The sequence below is a fragment of the Manis pentadactyla genome, chromosome 11 (assembly GCF_030020395.1).
Source record: "Manis pentadactyla isolate mManPen7 chromosome 11, mManPen7.hap1, whole genome shotgun sequence".
NCBI classification, from domain to species: domain Eukaryota; kingdom Metazoa; phylum Chordata; class Mammalia; order Pholidota; family Manidae; genus Manis; species Manis pentadactyla.
The window spans coordinates 105133322-105153370 of record NC_080029.1 but is presented as its reverse complement, the minus strand read 5'-3'; the positions used below and the strand labels follow the sequence as shown (position 1 = coordinate 105153370).

General features: G+C 37.1%; 1 protein-coding gene across 1 annotated transcript in view; it reads left to right on the top strand.

Moving 5' to 3' along the window:
• MNS1 (meiosis specific nuclear structural 1) overlaps positions 1-20049 on the top strand; it is a 67224-nt gene that overhangs the window by 4437 nt on the left and 42738 nt on the right. Inside the window, exon 3 of the mRNA XM_036929717.2 lies at positions 19035-19162. Within this exon, the coding sequence (XP_036785612.1) occupies positions 19035-19162 (128 nt within the window). The remainder of the gene's footprint in view (positions 1-19034; positions 19163-20049) is intronic.

Genomic DNA, 20049 nt, shown 5'->3' with positions numbered 1-20049 from the left:
ACTCTTCCAGAGAATGTTGATATTGGAAGTTCTTCATATCATATCTTAATTCTTTTTCTGGGTCTTTGGTGTTTCCATATGTATTTTTGAACTATTTGTTCCAGTTCGTTGAAGAATGTTCCTGGTAATTTGATAGGGATTGCATCAAATCTGTATATTGCTTTGGGCAGGATGGCCATTTTGACGATATTAATTCTTCCTAGCCAAGAGCATGGGATGAGTTTCCATTTGTTAGTGTCCCCTTTAATTTCTCTTAAGCGTGACTTGTAGTTTTCAGGGTATAGGTCTTTCACTTCTTTGGTTAGGTTTATTCCTAGGCATTTTATTCTTTTTGATGCCATTGTGAATGGAGTTGTTTTCCTCATTTCTCTCTCTATTGGTTCATTGCTAGTATATAGGAAAGCCACAGATTTCTGTGTGTTAATTTTGTATCCTGCAACTTTGCTGTATTCCGATATCAGTTCTACTAGTTTTGGAGTGGAGTCTTTGGGGTTTTTTATGTACAATATCATGTCATTTGCAAATAGTGACAGTTTAACTTCTTCTTTACCTATCTGGATTCCTTGTATTTCTTTGTTTTGTCTGATTGCCATGGCTAGGACCTCCAGTACTATGTTAAATAACAGTGGGGAGAGTGGGCATCCCTGTCTTGTTACTGATCTCAGAGGAAAAGCTTTCAGCTTCTCGCTGTTCAGTATAATGTTGGCTGTGGGTTTATCATATACGGCCTTTATTGTGTTGAGGTACTTGCCCTCTTTACCCATTTTGCTGAGAGTTTTTATCATGAATGGATGTTGAACTTTGTCAAATGCTTTTTCAGCATCTATGGAGATGATCATGTGGTTTTTGTCTTTCTTTTTGTTGATGTGGTGGATGATGTTGATGGACTTTCGAATGTTGTACCATCCTTGCATCCCTGGGATGAATCCCACTTGGTCATGGTGTATGATCCTTTTGATATATTTTTGAATTCAGTTTGCTGATATTTTATTGAGTATTTTTGCATCTACATTCATCAGGGATATTGGTCTGTAATTTTCTTTTTTGGTGGGGTCTTTGCCTGTTTTGGTATTAGGGTGATGTTGGCTTCATAGAATGAGTTTGGGAGTATTCCCTCCTCTTCTATTTCTTGGAAAACTTTAAGGAGAATGGGTATAATGTCTTCTCTGTGTGTCTGATAAAATTCCGAGGTAAATCTGTCCGGTCGAGGGGTTTTGTTCTTGGGAATTTTTTAATTACTGTTTAAATTTCTTTGCTCGTAATTGGTTTAACTTTTGTGTTTCTTCCTTGGGCAGTCTTGGAAGGTTGTATTTTTCTACGAAGTTGTCCATTTCTTCTCGGTTTTCCAGCTTCTTAGCATATAGGTTTTCATAGTAGTCTTTAATAATTCTTTATATTTCTGTGGAGTCTGTGGTGATTTTTCCGTTCTCATTTCTGATTCTGTTGATGTGTGTTGATTCTCTTTTTCTCTTAATAAGTTTGGCTAAAGGCTTATCTATTTTGTTTATTTTCTCAAAGAACCAGCTCTTGGTTTCACTGATTTTTCCTATTGTTTTATTCTTCTCAATTTTGTTTATTTCTTCTCTGATCTTTATTATGTCCCTCCTTCTGCTGACTTTAGGCCTCATTTGTTCTTCTTTTCCCAGTTTCAATAATTGTGATGTTAGACTATTCATTTGGGTTTGTTCTTCCTTCTTCAAGTGTGCCTGGACCGCTATATACTTTCCTCTTAAGTCTGCTTTTGCTGCATCCCACAGAAGTTGGGGCTTTATGTTGTTGTTGTCATTTGTTTCCATATATTCCTTGATCTCTATTTTAATTTGTTCGTTGATCCATTGATTATTTAGGAGCATGTTGTTAAGCCTCCATGTGTTTGTGAGCCTTTTTGTTTTCTTTGTAGAATTTCTAGTTTTATACCTTTGTGGTCTGAAAGTTGGTTGGTAGAATTTCAATATTTTGGAATTTACTGAGGTTCCTTTTGTGGGCTAGTATGTGGTCTATTCTGGAGAATGTTCCATGTGCACTTGAGAAGAATGTATATCCTGGTGCTTTTGGATGTAGAATTCTATAGATGTCTGTTAGGTCCATCTGTTCTACTGTGTTGTTCAGTGCCTCCGTGTCTTTACTTATTTTCTGCCCGGTGGATCTATCCTTTCGGCTGAGTTGTGTGTTAAAGTCTCCTTAAATGAATGCATTGCATTCTATTTTCCCCTTTAGTTCTGTTAGTATTTGTTTCACATATGCTGGTGCTCCTGTGTTGGGTGCATATTTATTTAGAATGGTTATATCCTCTTGTTGGACTAAGCCCTTTATCATTATGTAGTGTCCTTCTTTATCTCTTGTTACTTTCTTTGTTTTGAAGTCTATTTTTTCTGATATTAGTACTGCAACCCCTGCTTTCTTCTCTCTGTTGTTTGCCTGAAATATGTTTTTCCATCCCTTGACTTTTAGTCTGTGCATGTCTTTGGTTTTGAGGTGAGTTTCTTGTAAGCAGCATATAGATGGGTCTTGCTTTTTTATCCATTCTATTATTCTGTGTCTTTTGATTGGTGCATTCAGTCCATTTACATTTAGGGTGAGTATTGAAAGATATGTACTTATTGCCATTGCAGGCTTTAGATTTGTGGTTACAAAGGTTCAAGGTTAGCCTCTTTAGTATCTTAGTGCCTAACTTCGCTCGCTTATTGAGCTGTTATATACACTGTCTGTAGATTCTTTTCTTCTCTCCCGTCTTATTCCTCCTCCTCCATTCTTTATATGTTGGGTGTTTTGTTCTGTGCTCTTTTTAGGAGTGCTCCCATCTAGAGCAGTCCCTGTAAGATGCCCTGTAGAGGTGGTTTGTGGGAGGCAAATTCCCTCAACTTTTGCTTGTCTGGTAATTGTTTAATCCCTCCATGATATTTAAATGATAATAGTGCTGGATACAGTATCCTTGGTTCAAGGCCCTTCTGTTTCATTGCATTAAATATATCATGCCATTCTCTTCTGGCCTGTAGGGTTTCTGTTGAGAAGTCTGATGATAGCCTGATGGGTTTTCCTTTATAGGTGACCTTTTTCTCTGTAGCTGCCTTCAAAACTCTTTCCTTGTCCTTGATCTTTGCCATTTTAATTATTATGTGTCTTGGTGTTGTCCTCCTTGGGTCCTTTCTGTTGGGAGTTCTGTGTATTCCCATGGTCTGTTCGATTATTTCCTCCCCCAGTTTGGGGAAGTTTTCAGCAATTATTTCTTCAAAGACGCTTTCTATCCCTTTTTCTCTCTCTTCTTCTTCTGGTACCCCTATAATACGGATATTGTTCCTTTTGGATTGGTCACACAGTTCTCTTAATATTGTTTCATTCCTGGAGATCCTTTTCTCTCTCTCTATGTCAGCTTCTATGCATTCCTGTTCTCTGGTTTCTATTCCATCAATGGCCTCTTGCATCTTATCCATTCTGGTTATAAATCCTTCCAGAGTTTGTTTCACTTCTGTAATCTCCTTCCTGGCATCTGTGATCTCCCTCCGGACTTCATCCCTTAGATCTTGCATATTTCTCTGCATCTCCGTCAGCATGTTTATGATTTTTATTTTGAATTCTTTTTCAGGAAGACTTGTTAGGTTTGTCTCCTTCTCTGGTGTTGTCTCTGTGATCTTGGTTTGCCTGTAATTTTGCCTTTTCATGGTGTTAGAAATAGTTTGCAGAGCTGGGACGAGTGATGGCTGGAAGAACTTCCCTTCTTGTTGGTTTGTGGCCCTCCTCTCCTGGGAGAACAGCGACCTCTAGTGGCTTGTGCTGGGCAGCTGCATGCAGACAGGGCTTCTGCTTCCTGCCCGGCTGCTATGTAGTTTATCTCCGCTGTTGCTGTGGGTGTGGCCTGGGTTGGGCGGCTGCTCCTAAATGGTGGAGCCGTGTTGGAGGGGGAGTGGCCGGGAGGCTATTTATCTCCGTGAGGGGTCTCCGTGCTCCCCGTTGCCCAGGTGGTTAGAGTGCCCAGAGATCCCCAGATTCCCTGCCTCTGGACTAAGTGTCCCGGGCCACTTCCGTCCGGTTTTTGGGTCCCTGTCCCTTTAAGACTTCCAAAAAGCACTCGCCAAAAAACAACAACAACAAAAGAAACAAACAGGAAAATATTTAATACATTATTAGAAGAAAAAAAAAAAGCCGCTCGCTTTTCTTTGTCCTAAGGCGCCGGCCTCAGGGACCTGCCCACCGGTCTTGCTGCCCTGTTTCCCTAGTATCCAGGACCCCACGCATGCACTGTGTCTGCGCTCTGGTGCGGATGGCTGGGGCTGGGTGTTTAGCAGTCCTGGGCTCTCTCTCCCTCCTTGTTCCGACTCCTCTCCTCATGCCGGGAGCTGGGGGTAGTGGCGCTCGGGTCCTGCCCGGCTGGGGCTTGTATCTTACCCCCTTCATGAGGCGCTGGGTTCTCTCAGGTGCGGATGTGGTCTGGATGTTGTCCTGTGTCCTCTGGTCTCTATTCTAGGAAGAGTTGTCTTTGGTATATTTTCATAAATATATGTGGTTTTGGGAGGAGATTTCCGCTGCTCTACTCACGCTGCCATCTTGGCTCCACCTGTTTTTTTTTTTTTTCTTTTTTTCAGTAGTATCTATTTATTTAGTTTTTTTTTTTTTGGTATAATTAATCTACTGTTACATGAGGAACATTATGTTTACTGGACTCCCCCCATCACCAAGTCCCCCCGACAAACCCCATTACAGTCACTGTCCATCAGTGTAGTAAGATGCTGTAGAATCACTACTTGTCTTCTCTGTGTTGCACAGCCCTCCCCGTGCCCCCCAACCCCTGCATTATACATGCTATACATGCTATTTGTAATGCCCTCTTTCTTTTTCCCTGCCCTTGTCCCTCCCTTCCCACCCATCCTCCCCAGTCCCTTTCCCTTTGGTAACTGTTAGTCCATTCTTGGGTTCAGTGTTTCTGCTGTTGTTTTGTCCCTTCAGTTTTTTCTTTGTTCTTATCCTCCACATATGAGTGAAATCATTTGGTATTTCTCTTTCTCTGCTTGGCTAATTTCACTGAGCATAATACCCTCTAGCTCCATCCATGTTGTTGCAAATGGGAGGATTTGTTTTCTTCTTATGGCTGAATAATACTCCATTGTGTATATGTACCACATCTTCTTTATCCATTCATGTACTGATGGACACTTAGGTTGCTTCTATTTCTTGGCTATTGTAAATAGTGCTGTGATAAACATAGGGTGCATCTGTCTTTTTCAAACTGGGCTGCTGCATTCTTAGGGTAAATTCCTAGGAGTGGAATTGCTGGATCAAATGGTATTTCTATTTTGAGTTTTTTGAGGAACCTCCATACTGCTTTCCACAATGGTTGAACTAATTTACATTCCCACCAGCAGTGTAGGAGGGTTCCCCTTTCTCCACATCCTCACCAACATTTGTTGTTGTTTGTCTTTTGGATGGTGGTGATCCTTACTGGTGTGAGGTGATATCTCATTGTGGTTTTAGTTTGCATTTCTCTGATGACTAGCGATGTGGAGCATCTTTTCATGTGTCTGTTGGCCATCTGAATTTCTTCTTTGGAAAACTGTTCAGCTCCTCTGCCCATTTTATAATTGGATTATTTGCTTTATGTTTGTTGATATGTGTGAGCTCTTTATATGTTTTAGATGTCAACCCTTTATCGGATCTGTCATTTATGAATATATATTCTCCCATACTGTAGGATGCCTTTTGTTCTATTGATGGTGTCCTTTGCTGTACAGAAGCTTTTCAGCTTGATATAGTCCCACTTGTTCATTTTTACTTTTGTTTCCCTTCCCCTTGGAGATATGTACATGAAGAAGTCACTCATGTTTATGTCTAAAAGATTTTTGCCTATGTTTTATTTGAAGAGTTTTATGGTTTCATGACTTATATTCAGGTCTTTGATCCATTTCTTTGGTAATTTACTTTTATGTATGGGGTTAGACAATGATCCAGTTTCATTCTCTTACATGTAGCTCTCCAGTTTTGCCAACACCGCTCCAGTTCATTGAAGAATGCTATTGGAAATTTTATAGGGATTACTTTGAAGCTTTGGGCAGGATGGGTAGATTGCTTTGGTCAGAATGGCCATTTTGACAATATTAATTCTTCCTGGCCAAGAGCATGGGATGAGTTTCCATTCGTTAGTGTCCTCTTTAATTTCTCTTAAGAGTGTCTTATAGTTTTCAGGGTATAGGTCTTTCACCTCCTTGGTTAGGTTTATTCCTAGGTATTTTATTCTTTTTGATGCAATTGTTTTCCTGATTTCTCTTTCTGCTAGCTCATTTTTAGTGTATAGGAAGGCCACAGATTTCTGTGTATTAATTTTGCATCCTGCAACTTTGCTGAATTCCGATATTAGTTCTAGTAGTTTTAGAGTGGAGTCTTTAGGGTTTGTTATGTACAATATCATGTCATCTACAAATTGTGACAGTCTCACTTCTTATTTACCAATCTGGATTCCTTGTATTTCTTTGTTTTGTCTAATTGCCATGGCTAGGACCTCCAGTACAATGTTGAATAACAGTGGGGAGAGTGGGCATCCTTGTCTTGTTCCCAATCTTAGAGGAAAAGCTTTCAGCTTCTTGCTGTTCAGTATGATGTTGGCTGTGGGTTTATCATATATGGCCTTTATTATGTTGAGGTACTTGCCCTCTATGCCCATTTTGTTGAGGATTTTGATCATGAATGGATGTCGAATTTTGTCAAATGCTTTTTTGCATCTATGGAGATGATCATGTGATTTTTGTCCTTCTTTTTTTATGTAGTGCATGATGTTGATGGATTTTCGAATGTTGTACCATCCTTGCATTCCTGAGATGAATCCCACCTGATCATGGTGTATGATCCTCTTGATGTATTTCTGAATTCGGTTTGCTAATATTTTGTTGAGTATTTTTGCATCTATGTTCTTCAGGGATATTGGTCTGTAATTTTCTTTTTTTGTGGGGTCTTTGCCTGGTTTTGGTATTAGGGTGATGCTGGCTTCATAGAATGAGTTTGGAATTATTGCCTTCTCTTCTATTTTTTGGAAAACTTTAAGGAGAATGGGTATTATGTCTTCTCTATATTTCTGATAAAATTCAGTGGTAAATTCATCTGGCTTAGGGGTTTTTTTCTTGGGTAGTTTTTTGATTACCGCTTCAATTTCTTTGCTGATAATTGGTCTGTTTAGATTTTCTGTTTCTTCCTTGGTCAGTCTTGGAAGGTTGTATTTTTCTAGGAAATTGTCCATTTCTTCTAGGTTTTGCAGCTTGCTAGCATACAGATTTTCATAGTATTCTCTAATAATTTTTTGTATTTCTGTGGGGTCTGATGTGATTTTTCCTTTCTCATTTCTGATTCTGTTGATATGTGTAGATTCTCTTTTTCTCTTAATAACTCTGGCTAGGGATTTATCTATTTTGTTTATTTTCTCAAAGAACCAACTCTTGGTTTAATTGATTTTTTTCTGTTATTTTATTTTTCTCAATTTTATTTATTCTCTAATCTTTGTTATGTCCCTCCTTCTGCTGACTTTGGGATTCATGACTTTGGGTTTCATTTGTTCTTCTTTTTCCAGTTTCAATAATTGTGACTTTAAACTATTCATTTGGGAATGTTCTTCCAATAGGCCTGGATTGCTATGTACTTTCCTTTTAGAACTCCCTTTGCTGCATCCCACAGAAGTTGGGGCTTTATACTGTTGCTGTCATTTGTCTCCATATATTTGCTCGATCTCTGTTTTAATTTGGTCTTTGATCCATTGGTTATTTAGAAGCATGTTGTTAAGCCTCCATATGTTTGTGAGCCTTTTTGTTTTCTTTGTACAATTAATTTCTAGTTTTATGCCTTTGTGGTCTGAGAAGTTGGATGGTAGAATTTCAGTCTTTTTGAATTTACTGAGGCTCTTTTTGTGGCCTAGTATGTGATCTATTCGGAGAATGTTCCATGTGCACTTGAGAAGAATGTGTATCCTGCTGCTTTTGGGTGTTGGGTTCTGTAGATGTCTGTTAAGTCCATCTGTTCTAGTGTGTTGTTCAGTGCCTCTGTGTCTTTACTTATTTTCTGTCTGGTGGATCTGTCCTTTGGAGTGAGTGGTGTGTTAAAGTCTCCCAAAATGAATGCATTGCATTCTATTTCCTCCTTCGATTGTGTTAGTATTTGTTTCACATATGTTGGTGCTCCTGTTTTGGGTGCACATATATGTATAATGGTTATATCCTCTTGTTGGGCTGCCCCCTTTATCATTATATAATGTCCTTCTTTATCGCTTGTTGCCTTCTTTGTTTTGAAGTCTATTTTGTCTGATACCAGTACTGCTACACCTGCTTTTTTCTCCCTATTGTTTGCATGAAATATCTTTTTACATTCCTTGACTTTTCATCTGTGTATGTCTTTGGGTTTGAGGTGAGTCTCTTGTAAGCATCATATAGATGGGTCTTGCTTTTTAATCTATTCTGTTACTTTGTGTCTTTTGATTGGTGTATTCAGTCCATTTACATTTACGGTGATTATTGAAAGATATGTACTTATTGCCATTGCAGGCTTTAGATTCGTGGTTACTAAAGGTTCAAGGGTAGCTTCTTTGCTGTCTAGCCATCTAAGTTAACTCTCTTATTAAGCTATTATAAACACAGTCTGATAATTCTTTATTTCTCTCCCTTCTTACTATTCCTCCTCCATTCTTTGTATGTTGGTTGTTTTATTCTGTACTCTTTTATGTTTCCTTTGACTGCTTTTGTAAGTAGTTGATTTTATTGTTTGACTTTATTTAGTATTTGGTTGGTCTGCTTTCTTTGGTATGATTTTATTTTGTCTCTTGACATCTTTTTAGTCTTAGGAGTGCTTCCATCTAGAGCATTCCCTTTAAAGTATCCTGTAGAGGTGGTTTGTGGGCAGCAAATTCCTTCACCTTTTACTTATATGGGAATTGTTTAATCCCTCCTTCATATTTAACTGATAATCGTGCTGGATACAGTATTTTTGGTTCCATGCCCTTCTGTTTCATTAAATATATCATGCCATTCTCTTCTGGACTGTAAGGTTTCTGTTGAGAAGTCTGATGATAGCCTGATGGGTTTTCCTTTATAGGTAATTTTTTACTCTCTCTGGATGCCTTTAATACTCTGTCCTTGTTTTTGATCTTTGCCATTGTAATGATTATATGCCATGGTGTTGTCGTCCTTGGGTTCCTTGTGTTGCGAGATATGTGGGCTTCTATGGTCTGAGAGACTGTTTCCTTCCCCAGCTTGGGGAAGTTTTCAGCAATTATTTCTTCAAAGACACTTTCTGTCTCTTTTTCTCTCTCTTCTTCTGGTACCCCTATAATGTGAATATTGTTCCATTTGGATTGGTCACACAGTTCTCTTAATATTCTTTCATTCCTGGACATCCTTTTATCTCTCTCTGCCTCAGCTTCTCTGTATTCCTGTTCTCTGATTTCTATTCCATTTACAGTCTCTTGCACCTTGTCCTTTCTGCTCTTAAGTCCTTCTATTGATTGTTTAATTTCTGTTATCTCCTTCCAGACTTCATCCCTTAGCTCTTGCATATTTCTCTGCTGGTCCATCAGCATGGTTATGACTTTTATTGTGAATTCTTTTTCAAGAAGGTTTGTCATATCTGTCTCACCAGGCCCTCTCTCTGGGGTTGTCTGAGTGAATTTTCACTGTAACAGATTCTTTTGCCTTTTCATAGTGATAGCCCTGGTTGCTGGCAGGTCGTGCATGTGTCAGTTGGGGGAACAAAGTCCCTTCATGCTTACTGATTGCCTTGTCCTTCTCTGCTGCCTGTGCCGGTTTCCTCACACCGGGAGCAGTCTCTGGGATAATCTCCTGAGCTGCTGGGCATGGGGTGACCCTCAGGATAGCCTAGTGCCCTGCAGGGGGTCGCAGACACACCGTGTGTGTCTCCTGCGAGAACAGTGCTCCTTTGTGCCTTCTGGACCTTGCTCTGGCTTCCTCTGTCTGTGCTGGGCAGCTGCATGCCAGCAGCAGCTTCTCGGTCTGTGCCGGTTAGCAGCACACTGGGAGAGGACTGTTTGATTGCCCTGGGTGTGGCTATTCCCCTGGCTGCTCCACATCTGTGGCAGTTTAGCTGGTTTGCTTGCAGCGCTGGCAGGAGGGAATAAATGGCATTCTGCTTATCGCTATGAGGGGCTTTCAGAGCTGCATTACCACCCAATGGGTTAGGTTGGTCACCTGAAGTTCCTTAATATTCCCAGCCTGCTGGGCTGAGTGTGCCAGGATGATTTTGTCTAGCTGTTAAGCCCTTGTCCCTTTAAGACTTTTAAAAGGTGCCCACTTTTCTTTTGTCCAGAGTAGCCGACTGTGGGGACCTGCTCGCAGTCTCCATCTCGGATTTTACTTTTCCATTTCTGTAATATACTGTACACCATGCAATATGTGTTTGTGCTCTCGGTGGAGATTACTAGGGCTGGTTATTTAGTAGTTCTGTGCTTCAACTCCCTCCCTATGCTGATTCTTTTCCTTCCATCAGTTAGCTGGGGTGGGGTTAGTGCTTGGATCCCACTGCCTAATGGCTTTGTATCTTACCCTTTTCATGAGATGCTGAGTTCTTACAGATGTAGATGTAGCCTGGCTGTTGTACTGTATATTCTGGTCTCTCTTTTAGGAATTTGTTGTATTTTTGGAAACATATATAATTTTGGGAGGACATTTTCACTGCCCTACTCTTGCCGCCATCTTGAGCATTTGCTAAGAGGTTTCTTTTAGGTATTTAATTATTTTTGATGCAATTGTAAATGGAATTGTTTTCCTCATTTCTCTTTCTGCTATGTCATCATTAGTGTATAGGAATGCAACAGATTTCTGTGTATTAGTTTTGTATCCTGCAACTTTGCTGAGTTCTAATAGTTTTTTGGTGGAGTCTTCAGGGTCTTTTGTATGTAGTATCATGCCATCTGCAAATAGTGACAATTTAACTTCTTCCCTACCAATCTGGATGCCTTTTATCTCTTTGTCTTGCCTGATTGTCCTGGCTAGGACCTCCAGTACTATATTGAATAAAACTGGTGAGAGTGGACATCCTTGTCTTGTTCCAGATCTTAGAAGAAAAACTTTCAGCTTTTTGACATTGAATGTGATGCTAGTTGTGAGTTTGTTGTATGTGGCTTTTATATGTTGAGGCATGTATCCTGTACAGCCGTTTTGATGAGAATATAATTTTTATTATGAACAGAGTTTGAATTTTGTCAAATGCTTATTCAGCATCTATCAAGTTGATTATGTGGTTTTTATCTTTTTTGTTAATGTGGTGTATCACATTGATTGTTTTACAAATATTGTATCATCCTTGCATCCCTGTAATAAATCCTACCTAGTAATGATGGGTGATCCATTTGATGTATTTTGAATTTGGTTTGCTAATATTTTGTTGAGAATCTTTGCATCTGTGTTCATCAGGGATATTGATCTGTAATTTTCTTTTTTTGTAGTGTCTATGTCTGGTTTTAGTGAGTGATGCTGGCCTCATAGAATGAGTTTGGAAGTATTCCCTTCTCTTCTACTTTTTGTAATACTTTAAGAAGGATGGATATTAGCTCTTCTTTAAATGTCTGTGCAGCCATCTAGTACTGGACTTGTTTGCTGGGAATTTTTTGATTACCAATTCAATTTTGTTGCTGGCAGTTAGTCTGTTCACCTTTTCTGTTTCTTCCTGGTCAGTCATGGAAGGTTGTACTTTTCTAGGAATTTGTCCATTTCTTCTAGGTTGCCCAATTTATTGGCGTATAATTTTTCATAGCATTCTCTAATAATTATTTGTATTTCTGTGATATCCACTGGAACTATTCCTTTTTGCTGCTTATTTTGTTTACTTTTGTACTCTCTTTTATTCTTGATAAGTCTGGCTAGCTGTTTGTCAATTTTGTTCATCTTCTCAAAGAATGGGCTCTTGGTTTTACTGATATTTTTTCTCTTTTTATTCTTTATTTATTTCTGCTCTGATCTTTATGTCCCTCCTCCTACTAACATTGGGTTTCATTTGTTCTTTTTCAAGTATCTTTGTGAGTTTAGACAGTTTGGGATTGTTGTTCTTTCTTGAGGTAGGCCTGTATTGTTATGTACTTGCCTCTTAGAACTGCTTTTGCAGCGTCCCACAAATTTTGGACTGTTGTATTTTTGTTTTCATTTGTCTCCATGTAGTGCTTGATTTCTGTTTTGGTGTGTTCATTAATCCATTGATTATTTAGAAACATGTTGTTTAACCTCCACTTTTTTGTGAGCTTTTTTGTTTTCTTTGTAATTTATTTCTAGTTCATACCATGTGGTTTGAGAAGTTGTTTGATACAATTTAAATCTTTTAAAATTTATCGAGGCTCTTTTTGTGGCCTGCTACATGATCTGTTCTGGAGAACATTCCATGTGCACTTGAGAAAAATGTGTATCCTTCTACTTTTGGGTGCAATGTCTGTAGGTACATTAAGTCCATCTGATCTAATGTTGTTCAGTGCTTCTGCTGTTTCCTTATTTATTTTCTGTCTGGTTGATCTGTCTGTTAATGTAAATGGCATGTTAAAATCCCCTAAAATGAATGAGTTGCAGTCTATTTCCCCCTTTCATTCTGTTAGTATTTCTTTTAGGTGCTCCTGTGTTGGGTACCTAGATATTTATAATTGTTGTATCCTCTTGGACTGACCCCTTTATCATTATGTAATGTCCTTCTTTGTCTCTTGTTACTTTTTGTTTTGAAGTCTATTTTGTCTGATGTAAGTGCTGCTGCTTCTGCTTTTTCTCCTTATTATTTGCGTTCAATATCTTTTCTGTCTGTTCACTTTCAGTATTTGTGTCTTTAGGTATGAAATGAGTCCCCTGTAGGCAGCATATAGGTGGGTCTTGTTTCTTTATCCATTCTGCCACCTTATGTCTTTTGATTGGTGCATTCAGTCCATTTACATTTAAGGTAAGTATTGATAGGTATGTCCTTATTATCAGTTTATTAATTGTCTTCTGGTTGTTTTTGTAGTTCCTCCATGTTCCTTTCTTCTTCTCTTATAGTCTTCTTTTGTTACTTAATGGTTTTCTTTAGTATTGTGATTGGATTTCTCTTTTTAAATTTTTTGTGCATTTATTGTAGGCATTAGGTTTGTGGTTACCATAAGGTTGAAGGTCAGCTTCCTAACTATATAACAGTCCATATTAAGTTGATAATTGCTCTATTTCAGCATCATCTAAAAGTACTTTTTAATTCTTTTTCATACTCCACACTTTATGTGTTAGATGTCATAATGTGCATTTTTTGTGTACTCCTTGACTGATTTTGTATATAGTTGATTTTAATACTTTTGTTTTAATTTCATATTTGCTTAGTAAGAAATGGTCTATTACTCTTACTGTGAGTTTATTTTCATCGGTGAAAACTATTTAGGCTTAAGAGCATTTTATAAAAGTCCCATTAACATATCCTCCAATGCCTGTTTAGTGGTTATAAATTCCTCCAGCCTCTGTGTTTAATCTTCAAATCTGAATGATAATTTTGCTAGGTAGAGGATTCTTGGTGGAAGGTCTTTCTGTTTCAATACATTAAATATTTCATGCCAGTCCTGTCTGCTAATAGCCTGATGGAGTTTCCCTTATTAGTAATCTTTGTACTCTTTTTGGCTGCTTTCAGTACCATCTTCTTATCCTTCTCTTATCCCCTTACTGTTCAGTTCCTCTTCCTCTGCTTGTGGGTTGGGTTAGGGGAAGAGCTGGTGTCTCAATTGATCCAATTGATCATGCCTCTGCCATTTTACCCTTCTCTGTGTGGTCTTTTCTTCACCAGGTGCAGGTGGTCTGTTCTGTACAGCAAAGGAAACCATGTCCTCTCACTGTCCTCTCATTCTGGTTTTGATTTGCATTTCCCTGGTGATTAGTAAGTGAGCATCTTTTCTTGTGTTTTTTGGCCATCTGTGTGTCTTGGGGAAAATGCCTATTCAGAAGTTTTGCCCATTTGTTAATTGAATTATTTATTTGTTACTGAGTTGTATGATTTCTTTATATATTTGGCCATTAACCCCTTATCCAGATATATTATTTGCAAAGATCTCCCACTTAGTAAGTTGCCGTTCATTTTACTGATGGTTTCCTTTGCTGTTCAGAACCTTATTATTTTGATGTAGCTCCATTTGCTTATTTTTGCTTTTGTTGCTCTTGCCTTGGAATCAGATCCAAAATAAATATCACTAAGACTGGTCAAGGAGTTTGCTGCCTATGTTTTCTTCTGGGTGTTTTATGGTTTCGGGTCTTACATTCAAGTCTTTAATACATTTTGAGTTAATTTTTGTATATGGTGTAAGATACTGGTCCAGTTTCATTTTTTGCATGTAGCTGACCAGTTTCCCCAGTACCATTTATTGAAGAGACTGTCCTTTCCCCATTGTATATTCTTACTTCCTTTGTCTTTAATTAATTGACGATATAGGTGTGGGCTTATTTCTGAGCTCTGTATCCTGATGCATTGACCTATGTGTCTATTTTTAGGCCAATACTGTACTGTTCTGATTGCTATAGTATAGTTTGAAATCTGGGAATATGATACTTAAAATGTTGTTCTTTCTCAAGATTGCTTTGGCCCTTTGGGGTCTTTTGTGGTTCAAAGTAACAGTCATTAAGATGCTCACCAAATTTGGGAGATGGACACACTTGGGAGAAGTACCAAACAGAGGTCACATAACTGAAGAATACAAGAGAACTGTAAAATACACTAGAGAAGTTCAACAACAGACTGGATGAAACAGAAGAATGGATCTGCATACTGGAAGACAAAGCACTGGAAATCACCCAGACAGAACAGCAATTTAAGAAATGAAGATAAGAGAGTCATGAAACAACATCAACTGCAATAATAGTTGCAAAATACGGATCTCAGAGGAGAAGAGAGAGAATGGGATAAAAAAACTTATTTGAAGAAATAATGGCTGAAAATTTCCCTCACCTGGGGAAGGAAACAGACTTCCAGATCTAAGAGTCCCAGAGAGTTCACCATAATGCTCTTGAGAGTCATCTAAGTTTTAGTTGGATATATCAAGTTATTGTGTAGTAGTGTATGGTACAGGTGTTCTGGTTGTTTTCTTTAAAATTTTGCATATTACATTTCATTCTTTGTGATGTACAGTTCTGTCAGTCTTGACAAATGCATAGATTTATTTCTTCCATGATAAATATCATGCAAAACAGTTCCATCACACCAAAAGTTTCCTTTGTAGTGAATCCCTACTCCCCCACCAAATCTCTGGAAACTATTGATTTTCTCTTTGTCCCAATAGGTTCACCTTTTCCATAGTATCATATCAATGGAATTATACAATATGTCATCTTTTGGGTCTGACTTCTTTCATTCAGCAAAACAAATTTAAGATTCCATGTTGTATAAATCATTCCTTTTAATTGCTGAATGGTATAGTAGTGTCCTATTACATGGTTGTATATAGTTTGTTTATCCATTCACAGGCTGAAGGAAATCTGAGTTGTTTCCAATTTGGGGCAATTATGAACAAAGTTGCTATGAACATTTGATTGAAAACTCTTTTATGAGCATACATTTTCGTTTCTCTTGAATTGATATCTGGGAGTAAGATAGATAGGTCATATGGTAAGTGGTTGTTTCATTTTATAAGAGATTGCCAAACTGTCTTCCAATGTGGTGTACTATTTTGTATTTCTTCAAGTAACGTATATGTGTCATCATAAGTACATGCTGTTCTTTCTGTTAATTCATATTTTTATTGAGATAATTATAGATGCATGTTCAGTTGTAAAAAAATAATACAGAGAATCCTGTATACCCTGGACCCAATTTTGTCAATGGTACATCTTGCAAAATTATAGTACAATATCACAAACAAGATATCAACAAGATACAATTCACCAATCTTCTTCAGATTTGCCCAGTTTTGCTTGTGCTCATGTGTTTGTGTGTGTGTATTTACTTCCGAACAGTTTACCACATGTGTAGGTTTATATATCCAGTACCACAGTTAATATCCAGAAGAGTTTCATGACCACAAGGACCCCTCATTTTGTCTTTTTATACTTTTTTTATACTTCTTGTTTTTTATGTCTGTTTATACTTTTTAATGTGGCATACTTTTTCTTGTCCACCCCTACCTTATCTCTTACTCTGGCAACCACTTATACGTTCTCCATTTGTATAATTTTGTCATTTCAAGAATGCTATATATACACATAACTCAACAATAAAAAGGTTAAAAAAATGTTAATGGGCAAAGGATTTCAATAGCCATTTCTCCAAAGAAGATACACAGATGAGCAAAGCATAAAAAAATGCTCAACATCATTAGTCATTAGAGAGAAGAAAATCAGAACCACAACTGAGATACCACTTCAGACCTATGAGTTTCTATAATTTAAAAAGAAGTAAAATTAGTGTTGGCAAAGATGTAGAGAACTTGGAACCATTGTACATTGCTGTTAGAAGTGTAAAACAGTTTGGTAGTTCCTCCAAGAAGTGGAAAATGGTTTGGTAGTTCCTAAAAATGTAAATATAGTTACTGTATTACCGAGCAGTTCTACTCTTAATCATATACCTGATAATTGAAAACATGTCCACACAAAACTTGTACATGAATGTGCATAGCAGCATTATTCATGATAGCCAAAAAGTGGAAACAACTCAATGGCCTACCAGCTGATAACTGGATACACAGTGGAATGGAAAATGTGTTACAGCTATACAGTAGAATATTTTATAGCCATAAAAAGGAATGAATTACTGATACGTGCTGCAACATGGATGAACCTTGAAAACATTATACTGAATGAAAGAAGCCAAATACAAAAAGGCCACATACTGTATGATTTCATTTAATGAAATATCAAGAGTAAGCAAATCCATAGAGATACAAAGTAGATTTGTGGTTTTCTGAGGCTGGCAGGGCTAAGGGGAATGAATTGTGAGTGACTGCTATCAAATATGGTGTTTCTTTTTGGAGTGATGAAAATACTCTGAAAACTTACATCCGCGTAAAAACCTGCACATTGATGTTTGTAGCAACTATTCATAATTGCCAAAATGCGCAAGCAACCAAGATATCCTTCAGTAGGTGAATGGATATATAATACAGATAATAGAATATGTCAGCACTAAAAGAAATGAGCTATCAAGCTGTGAAAAGACATGGAAGAACCTTAAATGTGTGTTACTAAGTGAAAGAAGCCAATCTGAAAAGGCTACATACTGTGTGATTCCAATTACATGACATTCTGGGAAAGGCAAAACTATAGAGATAGTAAAAAGATCTGTGGTTACCAGGGTTTGGAGGAGGAAAGAATGAATAGGTAGAGCACAGAGGATTTTTAGGGTAGTGAAACTATTCTGTATGATACTGTAATGGTAGATATATGTCATTAGAAATTTGTCAAAACCTGTAGAATTTACAACAGGAGTGAGCCCTACTTTGAACTATGGACTTTGGGTGATAATAGTATGTCCATGTGGGTTTATTGATTGTAACAAATATACCATTCTCCTGTGGATGTTGATTGTGACAGGTTGCTGTGCATGTGTGTATATGGGAAGAGGGTATATGGGAATTCTCTTTATGCTTAATTTTGCTGTGAACCCAAAACTCCAAAAAAGTAGTCTTATTAAAAGACAAGTTCCAGAGCTAGTTAGTGATTGCTGCCCAACACCGTGAATGTACTAAAAATCCACTGAGTCATGGATTGTGAAAGGTGAATTTTATGCTATGTGAATCATACCTCAATTTTAAAATAAAGAAACACGTTCCAAGATCATTACATAAATGGGATCAAACAGTATTATATATAACTTTTTGGGATTGGAATTTTTCACTCAGCATAATTCTTAGAAATTCATCCAAATTGTTGGTTGCATTAGCACTTCATTCCTTTTTATTAAGCAGAGTATTCCATGGCATGGGTGCACTACAGTTTATTTGACCACTCATCTGTTGAAAGATTTCTGGGTACTTCCAGTATTGGCTATTTTGAATAAATATGCTGTAAATATTTGGGTACAGGTTTTTAAATAAACAAATTTTCATTTCTTTGGGATAAATGCCTGAGTACACTTGAGTTGTATGGTAATTGCATGTTAGCTTTATAACAAACTACCAAATAACACCAGAATGGCTGTATCACTTTACATTCCCACCAGCAATGTGTGAGTAATGCAGTTTCTTACCAGCATTGGTTTTGCCACTATTTTTCATTTTAGCCATTCTAATAGACATGTAGTGATATACCATTGTAGTTTTAACATGTATTCGCTGATGGCTAATGATGTTAGCTCTCTTTTCATGTGCTTATTCATTCTAAATACAGAATATAATGATGCATCTAGATCTTTCTACTATTTTACAGGCAATACAAAAGAGAAACAAGTTAAATGATATCCTGGGGAAGCAATCAAATTCAGTATGTGGGACATTATGGGACATATGTCCTAATTTCTACTTAAGCCAATCAGTGGCTTGGAAAAAAAAGTGTGTATATTGCGGTGACTGTTACAGAATAAAAGAGACTTAAAATAAATAATAGCCACTTGTAATATTTGGATTTTGATTTGAACAAACAACAAAAACATTTTTGTGGCAATTGGAGAAAGCTGAATGTGGACAAGGTTAATATTAGACCTTACTAAGGAATTTTAATCTATAATTTATTTAGACATGTTAATGATATAGTTGTTAAATAAGAAGAGAGATAGAGATCAATACTGAGTCATTTACATGGTAATGATATGCCTAGGATTTGTTTGAAAATATTCCAGCAAATACAAAAAAAACAAAAAAGAATAAGAGTGGAGAGGAAGAGTAGAGATAAATGGCAAAATATTGATAATTGTTGAAGATGAGTGATGGCTACTTGAGGGTGTATTTTAATACTCATCTTACTATGGGTGATCTTTGTAATTTTCCATGATAAAATATTTGGAAAGTTATTTTTTATTTTAAAATAAAACATAGTTGATTGTTGCTCTGAACGCACTTGTCATTTTCTTTTATAAAACAAATAAATTCAACCTCGATGAAAAAAATCTGATTCTGGAAGACAAATACCTTAAGTTAATTTTTATTTATTCAGGCAGAAGAAAACAAAAGATTGAGGAAACTCCAACTTGAACAAGAAGAAAAATTGGCTACAGAATTGGCAAAACTTAAACATGAAAGTCTAAAGGATGAAAAGATGAGGCAACAAGTAAGGGAAAACAGGTATCTTGTTTTCTATACATTTCATTTATTTAGTCTTTATCTTTAAACTTTTATGTAATGCTTTGCACCTGAGAGTGAAACTTCTTTCTTTTTACCAGTGCACTTAGTTACTCTTCTGCTTGGAAATATGTATTCCTCTAAGTCCTGCACATTCATTTGAGAAAATTATTCATAGAAGTAAGGTGTAACATTTAAGGTGGAAATAAATGCCAGTCCCCTCTGCTCTTTCCTCATAATTCTTAAAATGATGTTTAATAAAAAACAGATTCATGAATCCTCCTTTTAGAGAAACCTTAGGCTATACCTAATTTAATTTTATACCTCTATGTAAATTTCCTACAGTATTTCTGGAAAGTGCCTGGTCAGCTGTGGTGTAACACCTCTGACTGTAATAGGAACTTTCTTTTTCATTCAACCCTGTTTGATAATATTTCCCCCTATTGTTTCAAAATTGATATCCCTGTAATCCCCCCATGCATTTATCTCAGTTCTGCTGTCAGAGGAAAAAAAAGACAAATCAATTTAGTTCTTCTGAGAACTAACAAATTAATTTAGTTATTCTGAGAACTAAATCCTTTCATATTTATGAATACATTAAATTTTTTCTTGTGTATGTTAAATGTCCCTCATTCCTTCACTTCTTCCTTATGTAACATGGCTTCAAGTTTCTTCAACATTTGGGCTCTCTTCTATAATTTACATTACTGGTGTTCCTTAACAAAATATGCCCCCACAATTATGTATAATACTCCAGGATACTGCTTAGTACCCCTAAGAGTGGGCCTATTAGCCACATTGTTCTAGATTATGTTTCTTAATGTTGCCTAAGATTGAATTCCTTTTCCATCCCTTCACTTTTAGTCTGTGTATGTCTTTGGGTTTGAGGT